Source organism: Lepisosteus platostomus, chromosome 13, assembly GCF_059453375.1.
Source record: "Lepisosteus platostomus isolate fLepPlt1 chromosome 13, fLepPlt1.hap1, whole genome shotgun sequence".
Lineage (NCBI taxonomy): Eukaryota > Metazoa > Chordata > Actinopteri > Semionotiformes > Lepisosteidae > Lepisosteus > Lepisosteus platostomus.
In genome coordinates this window covers 5,854,276-5,871,718 of record NC_142623.1, presented here as the reverse complement: position 1 = coordinate 5,871,718, position 17,443 = coordinate 5,854,276, and the positions used below count along the sequence as shown (strand labels likewise).

At 46.1% G+C, this 17,443-nt stretch overlaps 1 protein-coding gene, 1 long non-coding RNA gene and 4 other non-coding genes across 6 annotated transcripts in view; 5 read left to right on the top strand and 1 right to left on the bottom strand.

Annotated features, from left to right (window-relative positions):
- Positions 1 to 128: 128 nt before the first annotated feature.
- The window catches only part of LOC148649723 (uncharacterized), an 87,951-nt gene continuing 70,636 nt past the window's right edge, over positions 129 to 17,443 (top strand). The window contains exons 1-7 of the long non-coding RNA XR_015925917.1: positions 129 to 235; positions 1,976 to 2,058; positions 2,610 to 2,726; positions 3,303 to 3,347; positions 3,869 to 3,906; positions 4,456 to 4,504; positions 4,965 to 5,039. This is a non-coding gene — a long non-coding RNA (uncharacterized LOC148649723). The remainder of the gene's footprint in view (positions 236 to 1,975; positions 2,059 to 2,609; positions 2,727 to 3,302; positions 3,348 to 3,868; positions 3,907 to 4,455; positions 4,505 to 4,964; positions 5,040 to 17,443) is intronic.
- On the top strand, positions 1,709 to 1,844 carry LOC148649732 (small nucleolar RNA SNORA16B/SNORA16A family). Its single transcript, XR_015926249.1, has one exon. It is a non-coding gene; the product is annotated as a small nucleolar RNA SNORA16B/SNORA16A family (small nucleolar RNA).
- Positions 2,322 to 2,460, top strand: LOC148649731 (small nucleolar RNA SNORA16B/SNORA16A family). Its single transcript, XR_015926250.1, has one exon. It is a non-coding gene; the product is annotated as a small nucleolar RNA SNORA16B/SNORA16A family (small nucleolar RNA).
- LOC148649730 (small nucleolar RNA SNORD103/SNORD85) lies at positions 2,891 to 2,968 on the top strand. The gene has a single exon (XR_015926251.1). It is a non-coding gene; the product is annotated as a small nucleolar RNA SNORD103/SNORD85 (small nucleolar RNA).
- LOC148649729 (small nucleolar RNA SNORD99) lies at positions 4,269 to 4,341 on the top strand. Its single transcript, XR_015926262.1, has one exon. It is a non-coding gene; the product is annotated as a small nucleolar RNA SNORD99 (small nucleolar RNA).
- LOC148649728 (CTP synthase 1) lies at positions 5,838 to 16,832 on the bottom strand. Its single transcript, XM_088602782.1, has 19 exons — positions 16,665 to 16,832; positions 15,294 to 15,474; positions 14,957 to 15,127; positions 14,023 to 14,123; positions 13,451 to 13,567; positions 13,078 to 13,161; positions 12,226 to 12,306; positions 11,553 to 11,704; positions 10,604 to 10,736; positions 10,158 to 10,246; positions 9,722 to 9,816; positions 9,353 to 9,415; positions 8,599 to 8,642; positions 8,358 to 8,454; positions 8,194 to 8,249; positions 7,468 to 7,564; positions 6,961 to 7,105; positions 6,781 to 6,873; positions 5,838 to 6,249 (listed from the first exon to the last, which is right to left on the bottom strand). The coding sequence occupies exons 2-18, from the start codon at positions 15,457 to 15,459 to the stop codon at positions 6,789 to 6,791; spliced, it is 1,776 nt and encodes a 591-aa protein (XP_088458908.1). The 5' UTR covers positions 15,460 to 15,474; positions 16,665 to 16,832; the 3' UTR covers positions 5,838 to 6,249; positions 6,781 to 6,788.

Genomic DNA, 17,443 nt, shown 5'->3' with positions numbered 1-17,443 from the left:
TGCGAAAACCTACTAACAATAAAGGGTTGTATGGTATATTGCGTAACCTCCACCCCACACATGCACACACACAAGTATGGAGCGCATGAGATCATAAAAACTACGTTTCCCATCAGGCACCGTGACAGGATGTAACCGGTGGACCAATCAGAACGAGGGAAAAGCCCCGGAATTCACGCTTTAAAAGGAACGGAAGGCTCTCCTTCTTCCTTCTTGCTGCATCGTAGGCGACATGGTGAGTGACTTTGTAAAAGTATGCGTGCGTAATCTGCGATCATCGTGCGTGTTATGAGCTTATATTAGATTGTTTCTTTATAGTTGTGTTCCTTCCTCTATAAGGGTAAATCACCAGTATGTATTTGTTGAAGAATCGCATTAATTTTGTAAAAAGATGAGCAGGTACAAGTGTCCCATGATTGCTTTGTATGTCTTCTAAAAGCTGTCGGTTTTATCCACTAAATATAAGCTTGGGAGACGCTTTGCTGCAATTTGTCTTTTAATATCTTCTGCATGTTCTGTGGAATATATCTGGGTGCATTTTGTAAATGTGCATTTTGCATAGTGTGGCCCTGTAGTCATTCACGTGCTGGATTCAGCTTTGCCTTCTCAGATTTTTTTTGTATCCCCCTCACGTTGTATAACCGTTTGTCTAGAAAATATGCTCACTTTCTAAAGTCTTGTCGGAAATATCAATGCAGTAATGCACTAAATCGTGGCCGTCATGATCTCAAAACCGAAAAGCGAGGACGTATTGGGAGTACTGGTGTCGTATCCAGTTCAGTATCTCCTGGAAATCTGCACCCCCTCCTCCTATCTCAACACCCCTGATTATTCTCATCCTGCACGAATAAGTCATTTTATATGTAACTCGTAAGGACGAAAGACGCACATGGCCTTTGGGTGAAGTGAACTCAAGATCTCAATCACGCGGCAACCAGTATTTTTTTCACATTTATTCCATGCTGAAAGGAGAAGAAAGAAAACAACGTTTCGATTGTGGAGCCTTTTTGGGGTGCACAGCCTAAACGTTATTTTTTTCTTTTCAGCATGGAATAAACCTATTGTTCCTTTGCGGCCTACGCATGCTGATGCAGCTACCCTCCTGAACTTATTAACCCTTTACACTTTCTTGTATTAGGAATGATCTTTTCGCATACCCCAGCTTGCTGTCCATGAGGCACACAGACAGGGAGAGAGCCTGGGGTCAGAGCGCAGGGTCAGCCATTGTACAGCACCCCTGGAGCAGTTGGGGTTAAGGGCCTTGTTCAGGGGCCCAACAGAGTAGGATTCCTCTACCAGCTGCGGGATTTGAACCGGCAGCCTTCCAGCCACAGGCGCAAATCCTTACCCACAGAGCCACCGCTCCGCCCCCGGATTTTACATTGATCCCTAGCGATCGTTTTTAAAATATACCGATAAACATGCACACACTGCGGGTTCCTTTTTTATCTATCGGAACAAGCAGATGCACAAACAAGCTCGCAGGAGCTGCCTGTATCATTAAGGACCCTGGGAAGTCTCCTAGAGCGCTATGCATTACGGATGAGGGTGAAGGTTACCAGAGGATGCTGAAATTGATACGTTACCGGACGCGACAGCTGTCACAGTGGGGAGGTTTGGGTTCCCAGCTGTCCGGTGGGTTAATGCGGCAGGTCGGATATTTGTTACGGCCTGAGATCGGGGCTTCCCGATGTTGTGAGCTCGTCTCTCCGGCCCTGATCGAAGCCGTGTCAGTCTTTCTCCGTAGATGACGCGGTCAAAAAGGAGCCAATAGTGAACCTTTTGCCTGACGGTCGCTGCTCAGTTTTTGTAACTGACCAGCAACATACTGGAAAAGGACACTTCACTTTGTTCTATCATTTTAAGATTTCCTGTATTGTAGACCTAATTGTATCCTTCAGAATTTCCCACCTGAATGCTGCATCTTAGCCAGGCAATGATTCTCTTTTTAACGGGAATATTCTTTTTTTACCAGGGATCTTTGAGACCTGCGATGTGGGATTATCAGTCCCTGGTCATCTTGTTGTATAGTCAGGCTGCGGAGCCACAGTGATGCAGGTAAGAGCCTTTGAAAATGTGGTTTATTGTGATGTGAGGGTTTTAATTACACCAGCCAAAAAGTCCTTAGATGGGGGGGGTGTCTATTGGCCATTGCTTTATAGGAGTACTTGCTTATGCAGCCAGGCAATTGGGACCAATTGATCTTGTATCCTTGGAAGTACAATGGCCAAGGATGCATCCCCAGAGTCCCAGCTGGGACTTGAGCCCTCACCTTGACTTCGCAGTCCTCACGTGTGTAGAGGGCCTTGCGCAGTGCGTGTTCTGGCTCTGTTGGAAGGCTCTCTAGCTGTATCCTGTAGCTGGCGGTGTCAAAGGGGAGCCGAAAGTGACTCTTCTGCCGACGGTCGCTGTTCAGTTTGACGGTGACTGATACAGCAACATTGTGGTAAAAGGACATGCGTCTTCAACCGGGGGCCTGTGGACGCGTAGCGATCTGGACACTTCAGGCATCTCACCTTTAATCTGGTTGATTCACTCAGCCTTTTGAGTGAAGGCAAGGGCATGATTGACCCTGACAATTACATGGCACTGTGCTTCTCTTTGTATAGGTGCAGCCTTGCTGAGGGAGGTGATTTCTGAGACCTTTCAGTTATGGACGCTTTGGGCTGATAAGACTGATGACCATGAAAGCGGGTGACTGTCACCAGGCCCAGTTCCTTTGTTCGGTAAGTTACTGCATTTTCACTGTGGTCACCCGTGATTCTGCTGTTATGACCCCTGCTGAGGTGTTGAATGTCATTCTCTTACCTCAGTTTGTAGCAGTGGACATTTTATGGGCAGCATGACTAAGCAGTGGCTATAAGTGGGAGCTAATTCCTTTTAGTCCAGGCCTGGCAGTGATGACACACTTGCCCTCACTGAGAGCATGACTCGATAATGACATCTTTATGTACTCTACTGAGTCAGGTCTGGAAAAGTGGGTTAACTTTGATGGGCATCGGATAGACTGAATTTGCTTGACTGTCTCGGCAAGGTTATTGCTTATCTTTAATATGTTGCCATCACGCTATAAAGTCCAGGGAGTAAAGCTTCTCGGATTGTGATGTTATTCTCCCTTAGAGTTTTAGCTTGAACCCCAGAGCCATGAGCACCTGAATGAGAGCTGAGGTCTATTACAGTCCATCCCAGTGACGTTCAGGCCATGTGAACCTTGCCTGGGACAGGAGCACTGGGACTGCTGTGTAGAGACGGTGTGCAGAGCTTGACTGTGAAATTAATTCTGTGCATCTTCTCTTGCCCAGGGAACTCATCTGCTCTTCATTATCTGATCAGGAAGGAGTAAGATGGTGAGTGTTCATACCAACATTGAAGTGTTGGTTGAAAAAAGATTGCAACAGTGGATTTAACTGTTCACACTGGTTGGCTTGAAACTTAAGGCAGACCAGAGAACCACTCGTGATGACATTGCTGTTAGTGGTCATCCTGGTTTAAAAGTCAGATTACGCATGTTTTCCAAGGATCAGAGCTGTGTGCGTAGCTCCTGGTTCTCCAAGAGCATGCCAGAGGAAATGGGGGGTCTTTGACTGTCTGGACTGACATGTCTGGGGCGGTCACTCTACTCTCCAACATCTTAAATAATCCTTGGATCAATTAACTCGCAAAATTTTAGATGGCCCTAATGGCCTCATCTCTATTTGTAGCCTTTATGTTCCAAAGGACATTTTCTGTCTTCACTCCGGAGCTCTCTTATCAGCCCACTTTCATAGCAAGGAAGAACTTGAGAAGGCTGTGGTGAATTTGGGCTGAAGTCACTTCTGTACGGTAGAGATGTCTTAACTAGTTCTCCATTTTTGTTTTCCAACTTCAGGCTGGCTGTATGGATGTGCAGCAGGAGTGGTTCTGCAGGTATGCATTTTTTCTGCCTTTGGTTTGTTACACCTACAACAGGGATCTTCAGTCCTGTGGGCTGTCTTTGACTATTCCATTGTTTTAAGTGTGTAACCCAGCAGGTCATCTCAGACAATGATCAAAGTATTTTGAAGTCCTCAAAGATCAGATGGCTCTTATAAAAGATGTTTAATTCAGCAGTAGTTTATAGGTGTTGCTGTCAATTAGATCAATGAGACCATCTAGACTGGGGTGTTCTCCAGGACCAGAGTTGGAGACCCCCAACTTAAAGAGAAGTTTGACCTTGCTGAGTAGCTTAATTTTCTATGAACTTGCACATGGTGGCTCTGCTGTAGTCTTGAGCTGCAGCTGTAGGCACTGCTGGCCAGTGATGATTCTTAACTTCTCCTGGACTAAGGAATGACAGTTGCGGATATGGGACTGAGGCCAGCCGGAGAACTGCTTTTCGACTATGCAGGAAAGCCTGTGTATTAATGTTAAAAGGGCAATAGTGCTCTTCTGGAGCTCACTACAGCTCACTTACTCTAGTTGGCTTCTTCTGTACAGGTGGGAGACTGGTCGAGGTATCTGTCCTGCAGGCTCTTGATTCATCCAGGTATGTTGGGTCTTGTGACAATTCTAAATATTGATTTGATTGTAACTACTGTATTTCACCATGATTAATGTACAATGGTACACATTCAAATGACTAAATAAAAGTATAACCAGTTTTAAAGAACCTTTTAAGTCTTCTAATCAAAGGGAGAACCAGAAACTTGAACAGCTGCTACATTTTCGAGATTTGAAAATGTAGCTTCTACACAATGTGCCCTTGGAATGTTAGTTGTAATCTTGATGTGGGGTGAGGGGTTTTACAAAGGACACTGCTGTCAGGAATGACATGGTTATTGGAAAGGCCAGCAGGTGCCTTTTAATGTTGGGGGGGGGGGGACAGTGGAATTCTTCTCTTGATGGGTGGGGCTTGTTGAAAAAAAGTCCAAAGGCAGCTTCTTAAATGAGTTTGTATAGACAGGGCAGACTGCACTTTTCTTTTAAGGATTGCTTTTTTTTTTCAGGTTCTGAAGTGATATATGAAGATATGGCTCTTACTTATGGAGACCTTTGGAACTTGTCATTAAACAATTAAATGCGTAAAAGATGTGGGATTTTTTGTTTCCAGTTGAAAACTAGTGATACACTCCTTACAGTGGATTTGATGTTGCAAATGAATGATCATTGGTATAATTGGAAGTGTTTGGTTTCAGACTAACATGACAAAATGTCCCTGAACATGTAATTGCTTTTAAAAATGTATGTGTTGCTGCAATTAAATGCTTAAGAACAAAATTGTCCCTTTTTGCAGTGTCTGTAGAATATGGACTTGAGTACATTCTTTACTTTTTAGGAGTTTACTTTTTCTGTATTTGTGATCAACTGGAACTGTTCTGCACTAATGGGAACACAGCCCTTCACTACTTTTAATAGTTCCATATAAAACTTACTTCTGTTGCTGGATTTAGTGTCAAACTTATTTCCTCTGTCTTCCCCTAGAGTACTGACTATACTCTGAATTGAAGTGATTTAAGATGGTATTTAACCTGTGCCCTAAACTGTTATGGGGATAAGACTTATTTTAAAAACAGTAGTTCATTCATGTTACGCTGAAATGCTCCTGTGATGTTTTAAGAATCCAGAACCATGATCTGTTGTTGGAAATTCCTAGCTCCAGAATTAGGACATGGTTATTCCTGGACCTTAATCTAACAGGTGCCACCAAACTCTAAAGCAGTTTTTTACAGCACATGAACCAGGGCTAGCCCAAACCTTTCCATGCAGGGAGTTGTCCCATGTGACTACTGCATTATAGCCACCCCTAAATTAAAACCCTCCCCAGCAACAACCAAAGAATACCAACAGTGACAAAAAAACCACACGCAGTACTGCAGAACTTGAAAACAGTAATACTATATTAGGGTCCATGGCAAGATTTTAAAATCTTCCTCGGTGATCCATCCACCCATATGTATAAGCATTCCAGGAGCTGTCCTCAAAACACTTGCAGACATGCAAGGCCATACAGATGAAAAGCAAGTGGTTTTATCCAGAACAGGGCGGCTACATCCAGTAACCCGCAGTGCCAACAAAACTTGGCTGAGTAAGACTGCTGGAGGTGGTGATGACACTGGTTGGGCTCTTCGGATATCCCTTGGAGGGGGCTAGTCAAGCCAGTCAAAATAATCACAACTCCTTGGGAATAAAGTTGTGCAATCGCTAGGTGTAGTTAAACAAAATCTAAAATGGCTTCTGTCCTGAAGACCAAGATCACAGAGGGTCAGGTTTTTCACAGTTCCCAGCTTCTTCCTGGAAGAAAATATTTTCAATGTAAGTGCAACATGAACTAATAGGAATAGTTAAGAGCCATAGAAATCAGCAACCAGGCAGGATCTTTTATCTCATTAAGTTTTATAAACCCTCCTGTGTAACAGATTTTATAAACTTAAGTAGCACCAAACCAAATCTGCTGGCAATTTCAGGGGAGGAAAATGACTTCACAAATTAGGAACCATCTAAAAAAAGCATTTTTCAGGGAAGCATGTTTTTTATAACTGATGAACAGAAAAGGTACAGATGAAGGGCAAATATTCAAATTAGGGTGATGTAATTACAGAGGTACCAGGTATCAATGATTGGCAAACAGGAACATTCAATGAGACAAAAAAAACATTCAAAACTAAGCAAACACCTGGTTGGTGACATTTAATGAAGACGGAGCAAAAACTAAATTAAAAATAGAAAAAGCTCAGTTTAAAAAGGCGCTGGAGATATTTGGACACTGTTTGAAGGAGTCACATGTCGACAGGTCAGGGTGGTTAGGCAGTGGACGTGCTGTACCTCTGTCATCAGTCCTGGGAGATGGAGGGGAATTTCAGCTCGGAGATCTCCGAATCAGGAGAGCTGCTCCCACTGCGGTCGCTGTAAGTGTCCCTGTGGGGGACAGAGAGAGACCCGTGAGCCCGTGTCAACCCAGCTACGTGTCAACCCAGTTGTGCACATGGTGTGCGGCGTGGTTACCTTGGCGACAAGCGGCACCCTTTCTGGAGGTAGCTCTGCAGCTTCCCCGCGGCCGCCAGCAGCAGGCCGAAGTAGGGGGGCGAAGGCTTGATGGGGCGAGAGGTGAACTCGGGGTGGTACTGAACCCCCACAAAATATGGGTGGTCTGGGGAATGAGAAAAAAGGCAAGCTTATGCAGCGCAGCCCAAGAGCGCAGTGCGCCTCACTGTGGGTGGACAATTGGTGACAAGGAGTATTCGTAATTACTATTCAATACCAGTACTCTAAGACTCTGAAAAGATCATTGAAGGAAACGTGTTCTGGAGTTTGAAGCATTGAGTCACAAGAATATGTGGTCACAGTAAACAGTCCAGTTTCCTCAAGGGAGGCAGTCTAATCTTCAACACAGCAGCCAAGGTCAGTGGTTTGTGAAGACAAACTGCCGGACAGTCCTTTCACAGCAGACTGCAGCTCATTTCCTACTGTTCCCTTCCGTTCTGATTTTGGAGTGCTACGGGAAATACCCACCGTCCAGCTCGATGACCTCCATCCTCTCGCCTTCCATGTCCTGGCCCACAAACCGGAACCCCCCGCTCTCGAAGTGCTGCTTGAGCTCGGGGTTCACCTTGGGAAGAGAGAGGGAGGTGTCCAACACTGGAGCCGAAGGGCTCATGGGTCACCCTCAAATCATCGGCTCCCAATCCCCTTTCCAGTTGACCACTTGAGCAGGTGATTAATATACAATTAACCCCTTAAGAGATTATCACAAATTTACTAACACTCGCTGTCAAGAACCACAACTGATCATTTGTAACTTAATTGAACCAATTATTAAAAATGTGTCAAAAATCATGTGTTCCAAGGATGGCCTTATAAACCTGCTGGATTTTGGTTCTCCAGGACAAGGGATGGACATCCCTAGCCTGACAGAGACAGGCCTCAGGTATTCCACAATAATTCAAGGACAGTTTTCCATGATTTTTTTTCTGTAGTTTCCTATAACCACCATGACTACAAATCCTCAAAACAATTTTACTGTATATCTTACTAATAAATATGCTAAATGTAAATAAAAAGGTATTTTTGTTTCAATTCATGATAATTTAACAGTGCATACCCTTTATTAGGTTTATACACATTTGGTAATTGTTTTTCCAGGCTTTTCCTGGATTATTTTCACCATATGGTGACTTCTAAACCAGGAAACCCTGATCTGAATCGGAATCAGCAGGGCCAGCACCAATCATTCAGTACCTCAAAGCGATGTCTGTGTCTCTCATCAACATATTCTGCATCTCCATACAGCCTTCCTAAAACAGAAAATCTGTGAGTCCAGGAATTTTTAAATGTTAAAACAGCACAAGGTGACATATAGCAGGAAGACAAGCTGCACAAATAGTAGTTTCTGTGTTTCTTACTCAGAATGGAGTTGGTGCTTTTGAAGATAGTTCGTCTCTTTCCCAATCTCATAGTGCCACCCATCTGGCCAGGGTTGTGTTCCGGCATGTCAATCACCTGGGAGAGACCAATCAGAAGTCAGCCACATGACTCAATTAAAAAATGCCAAGAAATGGAAGATGACCACATGGTAGTGTGCTATCTGAATGTGCAGGAAAGGTCTCTGGCGACAAGACAGAATCAGGAAGAGGGGATACCTACTACTGGGTGTTTGGATTCGGGGTCAAATTCAGTCGAATTGGCATCTGTAAAGAACATATACCAAAACAAAAATCAAGAACTTCTGCAAAAACCACAAAGCCAACATTCTGTATTCATTTAAAAAGAACTGCTGCTTCCCTTGAGCTTAGTGCAATCAAACCACCCACTGTTAAAATTTGCTGAACTGGAATTATGATCTCCAGAGTTGTGATTTCATAGATGAAAGATTACTCCGGCTAAACATACACTGAATAGTGCTGTACAATGAACAGACTGACAACAGAGTGTCGCCACCTCTGTGCAATCCACACCAGCACACTGCCCTCCTCTGCCCATTATGGTGGGGTAATTCTGCATCACAACAAATTCACACCAACCTCTTCAATCTCAATGGCAAGACTCACTGAACTAATATAGTAGTACTATACAAAATGCTCTGCAAAGTCCATCCTTTGTCAGCTCAGTGTGATTAAGTTTTTGAAGGCTGCATTTTTTTCCCCAATTCCCTTTTTTGTCACAAGGAATTATGTCAAACACATGGAAGGAGGCTTACAAGATAGCAGTATGGAGTGTTACAGTATGTGTCAGTTACATTCCAGGACTGTTCTCCCTCCCCCAGCCCAAGTCCAGAATTCAGCCTCTGGAAGGAGTTATGTAAACAATAGCTGCTGAACTGACGTTACAGCAGGAGAGAAAGTGTTGCGCAACTCTGAAAACTGCAGCCATACCGAGTGTGCGGCATTCGAGGACGTACCTTGCCAGCCAAGGATGTTCCTGGCAAACTCACACACAGCCAGCTGCATCCCCAGACACACTCCTGCAAGCACAGGCGCAGGACAGACAGAATGACATAAAAAATACATCTTGCATTGTGTTTTACTTTGAACTTTGAAGAACACTAAAGCATTTGAGAAAAAGGCTCACAGAAACAGTCATACACTTCAGATTACCCTTAAATTCTGCACCTCATACTATCTGCACAGATTTTTACTTTTTTTTTTTTAATAGGATGGGTGCGAGCATCAGGCTGATTCTCCATAGTGCCTCTCTATGTGTGCCACCTGCCATCCTGCACTCAGACACAGAGCTGATGCCAGTAGAGAGCCACGTCCTCCATTCTCACCTAAAAACGGCTTCTTCTGCTTTCTCGCCCAGCTGATTGCTTGGATCTTTCCCTCTGTCCCTCGAACCCCAAACCCTCCAGGAACCAGGACGCCACTAAACACAGAACACACTTGGGTCAGAACAGGGTCTGTGCGGTGTTTCCTCTGGACTGCAAGTCCCGAGACAGTGGTTTCTGCTAACTGCAGCGAGACGGTTACTCTGGCTGATACAAAAATAATTTCTTTCAGCCTTCATAAAACAGAAATACACAGAATGTCTAAAAATACAAAAACATAGCCTTGTTTAGTTAAAAATATCAAGACAGTTAAAAACTCTGGAAGAGCAGACACTGGAAATGCATAGCTTCTTGTGCTACAGGTTTTAAGGTGTACTTGTATCAAAGAGTTCAGACAATTAAAGCAACACTACTGAAGAGGCCAGAGGCTGAGACCTACTTGGCACTACAGAGTTTCTGCCAGGCCTCGTGGTATTTGACCGGCTCCTCCTGCAGGGTGCTAGGCTCCAGATCAGCAGAGTCAATGTACTAAAAGACAGGCAGGGAGGAAACAGAAAGTGAGGAGAGGTGGGAAACACTGACTAGTCATTGCGAACAAGAAAAACTCCGGCCTGTGTGACCTGATCGGTCTAACGTGAAACATCTAGCGCAGGAGTGTGTACACAGTCCTATGGGAAACGGAGATGCTGGCGCTACATTTCCACAGGCTGCACAAGCTGACAATCCAGTTCCACCAGATCAGCATGCAGATGATGCAACAATGCTGCCTGCAAGACTCTGTCCCCCGGTACACAAAGGAGCCCAATCACTGGGACCACATGCATGAAGAGAATGTAATAAAATGGGCACAAGGTGATCTTGAGTAAATTAGTATCCCCGCTGTACCTTGACCTCCAGTTTGTGATTGATCGCGAGGGCAGAGTGCTCCAGAGCTTTGATGACGGAGGCATACGAATCCGAGAACTTGGTGTACTTTCCCACCAGCGCGATAGAGCAGCTCTCCAGCAAGCGGTCGGACCTGGGGCAGAAAGATGGGATCTCTCGTCACATCCAAGACGTCACAGATTCACTCCCTCCGCATCCCAAATACTCCGGTCAGGGGTGAGGAAACAGCCTAACATCGCAATTCAAGACTCTACATCAGGTCACCGAGATGCCTTCGTTTACCATTTTTCAGCTCAGAAGAGCAGGTTTTAATTTAAAACAAGATGGGGTACAGCTTCTGTTTCTCCAGTAATGCTGCTTCATGACTGGGGTTACACAATATGAATGATGTGTGTCACCGCCTATTTTCTGTTTTTAAGTATTCTGAGTGAGGAGGTCAAGAAATGTCAGGCTGGAAAAGGTGTCCAAAATACTGACATGACTATAAGAAAACTCCTAACTTTACTCTGAAGGACAAAGTGCAATGATGGCTGTTAACTGAAATATATAATGAAAGACATGCAAAGCAGTCCACAATCCTGTTTTTTTTTAAATGTTTAAGACTGACAGGTTAAAACATGCTCCTTGCTGCCATTTTAATTTGTTTCAATTCATCTTCTTTTTCTCCCAATGTTAACGATGACATCCGAGTACCTTACTTTGTACTTCTATCAAATTTGTCTGGTATGCAGGTAACCAGACAGTAGGACTTACCTGTAATTTTGTATATTTAGAAAAATAATTTCTAATGGTAAAGGAGTATCAAATACATACTTATTCTTCAGATGCCAAAACACAGTATATGAAAAAAACAAACCCAAAACTTTAAAGGTGGTTTTAAAACAGACACACCCCTATTGAAGAAAGTCATTCAGACAAGCACGTGGTAAAACACATCCCCGAACCCCACCTATCTGACATCTCCTTCCACTTGGTCAGCATCCTGCGGGGCCGGGACTCTATGGGCAGGTCCAGCCGATCGCAGAAGTAGCTGACCACCCCCTGGTCTTCCAGCAGCAGGGGCACTCTGTAGATGGAGGACACGTCATGCACGCAGATCACCTGGAACAACAACGCCACAGCCATCAGCCTTCTCGGCGACCGTCTGCATCAGGCTCTGCGTTGCGTGCATAGCCCGGATTCTTGACACAGGCTTCGGCCTGCTCGGTTTTGTGCCTGGTGTTTTGCCACGGCTGCATTCTCTCAACAGCAAGGGTGTTCACTTCCTCTCTCAAATCCATTCCGCACGGCAATAAAAACTACACAAGAGCGAACGACAGCGTAGGCTTCCAGTCTTAGAAAACTGCACAGTGATGGCTGACCTTGCATTATCTCTTTTAAAAGTGCTCTTTTATAGCACTTTTGGCACTGTTTCGCCAGTTTAATGCGTCCAAGGCCAAGAGCCACAGCCAAACCTAACTCTAAGGTTCCTCCTGCAATGTGGGCGCAGACTTCCATAAAATAAGCCCCATGGAGGCCCAAATTGAGAAACCACCTATTATCCCATTAAACATATAAGCCTCTCGGAAACATCGAACTCAATTATATAGACTAAAACCAACAACAGGACAACTGTGGCCTACCTGTTCAGGCTCGACGTGACAGAACATGGAGATCTTCTCCTTCACAGCATTGTCCAGAGGAGTGGAACAGCGGCACACAATCTATAAAAGACAAGAGTAAAGAAATGTCCGTCTGCAGACAGGAAAACGAGTCCTGATGCCCTTTGATTCCTCTCGTTACCCAGAAGAAAAGAACTGAACGGAATCCTCTCAGTTTGGAATTTTTCTGATGAAAAATCACTTTCACGATTACCTTAATAATAAGTTACATGAATAATAATTCCTTAAAGAAGTACAATGGTTTTCATCCCAGAAAAAGCTTTATACAAAGGTGGAGACCCATTTCTTTCATGGGTTCTGAATGATATCGCCAGGTCACAGGGGTTAAACTCCATTGCTCTTGCAGTGATACAGGGAGCTTAAATGACCCAGAAGTCGAGACTTAAAATATTAATCCCAGCTGAAGGATGGTGTTCTACAACCCAGTAACCTCAGTCACCACAGCGGTGCATGAGCTGGGACTTTCTGGTCCAGAGAAAAGAGCGCCTCCTAGTGCTCCACCAAAACGCAGCAGCAACCTGGTTCTGCCACGCCAGTAGTCCAATACTGACCCCACCCAGATCAGGCCATGAAGCAGTAACACTGCTGCTGAACTATGTATGTGTTTTAAACATTTTGAACTTACTAGCCTGTTTAAATATAACTGTTATATGACTGTATCACAGGAGGGGAAAGCACTCCTTCGGACTACAGAGGTGGGACAGAAGGAAGATATGAGGCAACAGAAGACGTCGTCAGAAAGGGGAAAAAAGAGAAACTGGAAGAAAACATTTGAAAACAAAGGGAAGTGCATCGACAATGAGACAGACTGACCAGGTCGGGCGAAAGGCCCAGTCCTCTGAGCTCTCGGACGCTGTTCTGCGTGGGCTTCGTCTTCTGCTCCCCTGTGGCGCTGGGCTGTGGAGAGAGGGACCGAGACTGGGACCCTGAAGCACACCCTGACCATGCCGAGGAACCGCACGGCCAACAAAACCATCAAAACCAGCTGAGAATCGAAACCAATGCAAAGGAGCTGGAAAATAATCAAATCTGGTGTGCTTCAGGGGTAGGCAAGTGTTTTTCACCAACCGGTAGGACAACACAGCTCAGAAAGCAGCTTATGCTACACATGGGGATTCAGGAGCCCGAACACTGGGAAAACGGCGCCAGCAGGGCTCGTTTATTAAGGACGAGGCAGGTCTCTTACCTGTGGAACAAGGCTAACGTGGATGTTGCAGAAGTTCTCCTTCTTGACCTTGAACTGGAACTGGCGAAACGCTTCGATGAAGGGCATGCTCTCGATGTCTCCCACCGTCCCCCCCAGCTGAAAACACACACAGCCCTTATGAGACACTCCACTTAAAACACCCAGCTCCCAAACCCACAGCCTCCAAAATCAAAAGCCAATCTGAAGCGCCAGCCCGGCCATCCAGATACATCAGACCCCTCTAAGCCTAACCTGCGCCCTCCACAGTGGGATCACCTAACTCAGAACCACCCCACACACCCCATCACAGTCAAAACTGGGACTTAGCTGTTCAACTCCCACACCTATGCCTGAGTAGAAAGTGTGGAACTCACTCAACTGGGAAATGCTTTAACAGACAGACACGCAAATCTAAAAGTTTATCAGAGCCAACAGGTATTACCTGCAATCCAATTATGGATATCTGTTAGGCCTCTTATAAGACTGCAGCAGGAATAAAGGAATAAAGTGCAACAGGCCAGTGCAATACTGAGTGATGAGCAGTCGTGTGAGTCTTGCAAGGGGTACAGTACCTCGATAACACAGACTTGGGGTTCCATGCCATCGTCATCCACAGGGATCTTGGCCTGGCGCATCACCCACTCCTGGATGGCATCTGTGATGTGGGGCACCACTGAAGAAAGAAGACAGAAGACATTCGACCTGAAACAGTGTGGGCCATCCCCTGTTCACTGGCCACCCACAGGTAACTCCTCTACTCCTGTGACTAAATACTCGGGGAACAGGCTTTACAAACCATCACACACCGCGTGAGCTAGCAATTCATTCGTAACAAGATCAAGTTACCATTAATAAAGTCAGGTTTACGAGGAGAACGAATTTCAGGAACTCTCTGGAATGCAGGTTGTCTCTGTATCAGGAAAGATCGGCTGTGATTTTTGCTTGTTTCACACACGCGCAGCGATGGAACATCCTTCGGATGAGACGTAAAACCGAGGTCCTGACTCTCTGTGGTCATTAAAATTCCCAGGACTTTTCTTGCAAGAGTCGGGGTATAACCCCGGCGTCCTGGCCAAATTTCCCCCTGACCTTTACATATCGTGGACCCCTAAATAATCCCCATCTTTTAATTGGCTTCATCGCTCTGCTCTCCTCCCCACTGAGAGCTGGTGCGAGGCGAGTGTACTTTTGCACTATGGCTGCTGTCGCATCATCCAGGTGGGGCCACACATTGGTGGTGGAGGGGAGTCTCCATGACCTGTAAAGCTCTTTGAATGGAGTGTCCAGAAAAGCGCTATATAAGGAGCCATGTAAGGAATTATTATTAACACCGACATCCTTCAAAAAATAATGGAGACACTATTTCAAGTCCATGGTCTCCAGTGTTCCCTGAGGTTTAAATGTTCCTTCGCGGTCTACAAGCGTCCTCTACACCAGTCTCTCCCCTGCCACTCGTGCCCATGTGGTTCCTCCAGTCCAGCACCTCCCTGCCCGCCTCTCTCTCACCCTGCACAGTCTTGCCCAGGTAGTCCCCCCGGCGCTCCTTGTTGATGACTGACTGGTAGATCTTCCCCGTGGTCAGGTTGTTGTCCTTGGTGAGCCGGATGTCCAGGAATCGCTCGTAATTGCCCAGGTCCAGGTCCACCTCCCCTCCGTCATCCAGCACGAACACCTCCCCTGGGCGGAGAACGCAGACAGAGCACGTTGAACGCACACCCACAGAACGACACCCCCCCCCCCCCTCTGGCCACGAAGACCAATCAGAATCTGTCCGCCAAGCAGTCACCCTGGGGTCATCCAGCACACAGCACTCCCTTCGCCCCCAGTGCACACTCACTCTTACCATGCTCGTAGGGCGAGAAGGTTCCTGCATCTATGTTAATGTAGGGGTCGATTTTGATGGCAGTGACATGGAGCCCACAGGACTTGAGTATCGTGCCCACGCTGCTGGCGATGATACCCTTGCCTATCCCCGAGATGACCCCACCGGTGACCAGGATGTACTTCATATTGGTCAGCAGAACCTGGGGAGGAGAACGAGAGAAGGGATGTAGCATTAACGCTCGGCATGAACCATACGCGAGCTGTCTCTCGGAGCGCCAGAAAAACCGAAGACCCCGGCATCTCTCAGAAGACGACAGAAATGCAACCGGGGCGCATTTCCGAGCTGAGCGCCGGCACGGTAACCCGACACGTTGCGCAACGGACCCGCGCGCCTTCACGGGGACGTCCTCCCTGGTTCCTCGCCCCACGCCTGCAGCTCATTGGCCGAGACCCGGAGGGGGGGCGGGCTCTACACAGCGGAGCTCGCTCGCAATTGGTGCCACACCAACGTCCTTATGTCACCTCGTTTCAGACTGTTCCGGTCAAAACAATTCAAAATACACCTCCGGCCCCAACATAAATCGTCTTATAATGTTTCACAGGGCCATAATATTCGACAGTAAAATTAAAATGACAGTAAAATTACCTAACGTCCGTTCCCTGTGCCAGATACACTCACAATGCAACTCGTGGCACACGAGTATACACGCGTTCGCGTGGTGTCGTTAAGTAAATAATATCGATCTTCTTAATACAGATTTTTAAGTTCCCCTCGACTTGCTATCGGACGTCCCCTCCGGTATTATCAGCGCTCTGTGAATTTATTCATTACACTGCGAACCAAAATTAAAACAAAAGCCTTAACGCGGAATCCGTCCAAAGAATGCGTCATTTATTTCCGCTTTCAAATGTTACAATCAAAATTTCAATGCTCACATTTTTGCCCCACGTTTTGTCTTTATGAGGGTCGAGTATAAGCAGCGGAGAGCAAAGAGCGAAAATGGTGGTGGGTGAGTTGTAAGAGATGGCGGGGATGAAAATGCGCCAAAAAAAATCATCAGTACTATTTGTAGTGTGTAAAGCGTAATGTAAGTAAAGCAAAATGAAGATGGACAGCAAGGTTTAAAAAAATAATTACCAGCTGAATGTGGGAAAGCAGCCGTAAAAAAACAGATGGCCAAATATTTTGGCTCCAAATGGTTAACCAAATACGATGAATAGCAGTGCGAACAGAACCATCACATTATTTTCAACCTTAAAGAATGTAACGTAGAACAAGCGGAAAATTAAAACCCCCGCAAAACCCACAGCCATCACCTCGGCTATCCCCGATCACAAAAGCCCGAGTCCCGATCGCTAGTGTCAGGCTGGATGCACGACCATCACTCACCGGGAAACCGCTCTCAGCTTTTCAGCAAACCAGTACTCCCGTGGGCGCTGCAAAGCTCCACTCGGCCTCCGAACAGCGGAGAAGAAAGGTCCCGGCTGGCCGACCCGGTTCACGTGTTGGACACGGAGCAGAGGACACGGTCCCCACGTGTGCGGGAGAAGGCGGGGGGGGGGAGCACCTCAGCGTCGCGAGACGGGGGACAGGATGCTGCGTCTCTCCCGGGAGCGCGAAAGGCATCGTGGGAAAGCGAGGCGCTGACAGGAAACCTGCGAGCCTGGTCGGTTTGGGTCTCTCTAGAACTGCAGCGCCAGCCGACGACAGTACATTGTTCCGACTCGATAGATGATCACACACCATCGCAGTAACCACCTTTGTTCGGGTGTGCGTGGAAAGACATTTTTTCCCCCAGTAGCCCAGCAAGGAATGAATGAACATCGCCAGTGTTTTCCAGTTTCTTCTTTCATGTCTTTTACAGTTATGAAAGCAAGACTCCAGTTCCACCACAATTTGATACTTAGGTAAACACTAAACAACTCTTCATGTTAAAATGATAAAGAAAACAGAGTAATACTTCAAAAATGTAATAAAAGGCAAGTTATTAAACAGAAGTGCTAGCCGCTTTAAAGCAGAACTCAAGAGCTGTGGTACTGGACTCCTGTCTTTACTTCCTCTGTGTTCTTCCTCTTCAGGACAGTCCCTCAGCTCTTCATTAAACTCGCTGTGTGCACCTGGACCCCCTACAACACACAGTCTGACGCAGACTGTCACACAGTACACAA

Coding starts and splice junctions, on each gene's coding strand:
- LOC148649728 (XM_088602782.1), bottom strand. CDS start 15,459: ATGAAGTACATCCTGGTCACCGGTGGGGTCATCTCGGGGATAGGCAAG. Junction 8,455..8,598: donor CCGAATCCAAACACCCAGTA/GTAGGTATCCCC, acceptor GGTCTCTCCCAG/GTGATTGACATGCCGGAACA. Junction 8,250..8,357: donor AAGCACCAACTCCATTCTGA/GTAAGAAACACA, acceptor TTTCTGTTTTAG/GAAGGCTGTATGGAGATGCA.